This window comes from Calonectris borealis, chromosome 16 (genome assembly GCF_964195595.1).
Source record: "Calonectris borealis chromosome 16, bCalBor7.hap1.2, whole genome shotgun sequence".
Taxonomy (NCBI): Eukaryota; Metazoa; Chordata; class Aves; order Procellariiformes; family Procellariidae; genus Calonectris; species Calonectris borealis.
Window position 1 is genome coordinate 18,629,983 of NC_134327.1, and position 3,733 is coordinate 18,633,715.

Sequence of the window (3,733 nt, forward strand, 5' to 3'; positions counted from 1 at the left end):
CACCGGAGTGGATGTGTTTCCTTCAATATAAGTTATGGATTTAAAATGAAAAAAACCCTTCCTCCCGACAGGTTTAATTTACCAGTCCGCAGCCAAAGTCCAGGGGCTAATACAGCCAGACCTACGCAGTCTCCTGCTCCGTGAACCCACGCTGCAGGCAGCGGTTCCTGCCTGCGAACCCACGCTGCAGGCAGCGGTTCCTGCCCGCGCCGCCGTGGTGCGTGGGCGGCCCGAGCGGTTCGCGCGAGGGGGAGTCTGCCTCGTCCGGGGGAACGGGGTCACGACACCCGGCTTCCGACTCCGGCCTCAGGCAGGCCTTCCGCGGGGCTTCCGTCTCCCTAAAACCTACCTGAGCGATTTACTCTGGCTTTGACAGCTCCCTGCTCCAGGGCCTGAAGCAGGCGAGTCCCTTCACACAGAGCTTTCTGTCCCGGGCTTTCAGTTACCAAGATCCGCCTCAACAACCGAAGCGTGCTGCCCCGCGGGGGCCGCCCGGCGCGGTAGAACCGCGGGGCGTTGTGAGCGGCGCCTGCCCGAGGCCGGGGCGGTTCAGCCGCCACTCGCCCGCAGCCACAGCGAGCGGCCTGCCGCCGCCCCCGTACGGGTTTTACCGGCAGGAGCGGGCAGCCTCGCCTCGGGCTGTGGCCTGCCGGAGCTGTTTTGAGAGCAGCGCGAGCGCTGACCGCCCGCAGCGCGGCGGCGGGGCGAGGAGCCGCTTCGGCTGCCCGCGGCGAGGGCCCCCCGGGCGCCTGGGCCGCGGCGCAAGCGTTCCGCGGCGGCACAAGCGTTCCGCCGCGGCGCCGGCGCCGGGCGGGGCGGCTTCCGGGCGGCACGGGAAGCGGCGGCGGGCTCCGGCGGGGCGCCCGGCGCTGAGGGCCGCCGTCATGGCCCGCAAGAAGCTGCACCGGCCCATCGCCGCCATGGCCAAGAAGATCCGCGAGTACCGGGCGCTGAAGAACCGGCCGCGGGACTCGCAGCGCTTCGCCCTGGACTACGAGACCATGCGGCGGCCCCTGACGCAGAAGCGGCTGCCGGTGCGGGCCTGGGAGGACGTGCGGAGCGAGAACCGGCTCCTGGCGCTGCTCTGCCGCCTGCCGCGCTTCGGCGTGGGCCGCACCGTCACCCGCAAGTCCTGGCTGTGGGCGCACGACGAGCCCTGCTACTGGGTCATCGCCAAGGTGAAGGCGGACTACACGGCCGAGGTAACCGCCGCCCGCCCGGCGCCCTGAGGGGCTGCGGGGCGCCGGCCCCAGCCGCGCTCCCCGCCGCTTGTGCCCTCAACAGGGTCGTCTTTTCTTTGCAGAACATGGATCATGGAAGAGCTTGGGGCTACCTGACCTTCAGAGGTAAAACCGGCTTGTTTTCCTACATACGAGGTTTGGAGAGAGCGTCTGTGGGCAGGACCGGAGAATAACGTCTGCGGGGGGCACGAGGTGTGGGGGAGCTGCAGGAGAACCGCCGCCTCCCTACGTGGGAAGTTTGTTTTTCTCAGATCGTAGAATCATAGAAGATCTCGAGCTCAAGGGACCCATAAGGATCATCGAGTCCAACTCCCTGCTCCTCGCAGATCTGCTAATGAGAAAATAAGTTCTCCGTGGTTTAGTTTCAAGTGCTGGGATTTAGCCCTCACAGAATGCGTTTCTAAGGAACGTTGTGGCAGAACCAGTGTAGGCTGACCGTGGTGAAAGGCAGTGCGCTAACGGGATTAGATGAGGTGACAGACTGTTTTGAGACTTCGAAGGCAAGACACAGAATGAACACGTGAGGGTATTCCAAGTAAAATCACCAGTAAAACAGGAGTGATGGCAAGTAAACTTATGTTATTGGGATTTTAAATTAACGCTTGGAGTTGAGGAGTGAATTTCTCTTTTTAAAGCTGCTTTATATTAGGCATATGATTGTTGCTTACTAGAGTTTCTGAAACATTTCTCATTCAAAGGTGTTAAAGTTGTTGGGTATTTTTAACATTAAATTTCCCAGGGAACTTTCATCAGTGTAGAGAGAAATTATGTTCATTCCTTAGCCATGGAAACTGAACCAGAGAGAGATGAAGTGACATTTTAAATTAAGAGAATTGGAACGACTTGCCTGTAGTCCTTCCAGCCTGTTTATGTTTGATTTCCAAGGACAGAAGTGGGACAGTGTGTTCAGTTTTGGGCCCCTCACTACAAGAAGGACATGGAGGTGCTGGAGCGTGTCCAGAGGAGGGCAACGAAGCTGGTGAAGGGCCTGGAGCACAAGTCTGATGGGGAGCGGCTGAGGGAACTGGGGTTGTTTAGTCTGGAGAAGAGGAGGCTGAGGGGAGACCTCATCGCGCTCTACAACTACCTGAAAGGAGGTTGTAGTGAGGTGGGGGTTGGTCTCTTCTCCCAAGTAACAGCGATAGGACGAGAGGAATTGGCCTCAAGTTGCACCAAGGGAGGTTTAGACTGGACATTAGGAGAAATTTCTTTACTGAAAGAGTGGTCAGGCCTTGGAACAGGCTGCCCAGGGCAGTGGTGGAGTCACCATCCCTGGAAGTATTTAAAAGATGTGTAGATGAGGCGCTTAGGGACATGGTTTAGTGGGCATGGTGGTGTTGGGTTGACAGTTGGACTCGATGATCTTAGAGGTCTTTTCCAACTTTAATGATTCTATGATTCTATGATCCCATAGTATAGCAGGGAAGACACTGTCCGATCCTTTGAAAACTTCCTTCACTATTGCCTGTTGTAGCATCTTTGGTACTGGAGAGTCGACGCCTGCTGCATTTCCCGGAGGGAATTTGTTGTCATAGCATTGTCCACTGGTGTTCATCATCTTTTCTCAGGAAAAACCGAAGAAGAAGTGAGAGAGATCGACAAAGTCATGTACCATGACTGGCGTATGGTGCCCAAGCATGAGGAGGAAGCCTTCAAGAAGTTCACCCCAGTGCCAGAGGAGACCATTCGGTACCTTCCATACCCGCCTCTGCTCCGAGCCATGATCCTTGCGCAGTGGCAGAAAGAGGGAAAACCAATCACAGAGGAGCCAGTGATTGATCTGGAGAAGGTCACGGCCTCTCCCCTTCAGGGTGCAAAGAAAAAAGCTACAGGGACGCCAGTATAAAGTCTTGTTCTATGTCCTGAGCTTCCCACACGCTCTCATTGTGTGTCATCTTACAGAAGACCCCCTTGTCCACTGTGGTGTGGTGTATCCAGGTTTCCTAGCTTTCTCCCGAGCCCTGTACAGTCACCTCATCTGAAAGGAAAGATGCAGATACATTCAGATTTTTTTTTCCATAACTTTGATATCAGTCAGCAGAGGAACCTTCCTGGTTCCCTGTATAGTCTCTGAAGGCATAGCTCCTGTCATCCATCTATGGTTCTTTGGAGGACAATTTCCTCTACAGCCTGAAAATTATGTTTTTAAGAACATTTTTCAGATAATTTGGGTCCTACATAAATCACAGAAAAATGACTAAGAATATCACGTTATTTCACAGAGCTGTGTACAAATATATCTACTAAAGAAAATAAAGTTTTCTTATTTCTGCAGCACAGTTCTAAGAAAACTTGGTATTTTTTTCAGTGCATAGAGATCATCATGAGGTCCAAAGGCAGACTCGTTAGCTTACCAAATACAGGCACCGCATCGGATTCCTCTTAACCACTGCAGAATTGTCTGCGTTATTTATATATGATGGCAACGAACACGGGAGGAACACAACTTGACTTTGGATCCTAAGCTTATCCATCTCTTATTCCCAGAGATG

The 3,733-nt window shown here is 54.5% G+C and overlaps 1 protein-coding gene across 1 annotated transcript; it reads left to right on the forward strand.

Moving 5' to 3' along the window:
* Positions 1-808: 808 nt before the first annotated feature.
* Positions 809-3,520, forward strand: MRPS34 (mitochondrial ribosomal protein S34). Its single transcript, XM_075165704.1, has 3 exons — positions 809-1,202; positions 1,304-1,346; positions 2,810-3,520. Exons 1-3 carry the CDS (start codon positions 885-887, stop codon positions 3,085-3,087), a joined length of 639 nt encoding a protein of 212 aa, XP_075021805.1. The 5' UTR covers positions 809-884; the 3' UTR covers positions 3,088-3,520.
* The last annotated feature ends 213 nt before the right edge of the window (positions 3,521-3,733 follow it).

What these genes read in the sequence shown, in the direction of transcription:
- MRPS34 (XM_075165704.1), top strand. Translation starts at nt 885, where the DNA reads ATGGCCCGCAAGAAGCTGCACCGGCCCATCGCCGCCATGGCCAAGAAG. An exon ending in AGGCGGACTACACGGCCGAG is followed by an intron (nt 1,203 to 1,303) that starts GTAACCGCCGCC and finishes TTTTCTTTGCAG; the next exon opens with AACATGGATCATGGAAGAGC. An exon ending in GGGCTACCTGACCTTCAGAG is followed by an intron (nt 1,347 to 2,809) that starts GTAAAACCGGCT and finishes ATCTTTTCTCAG; the next exon opens with GAAAAACCGAAGAAGAAGTG.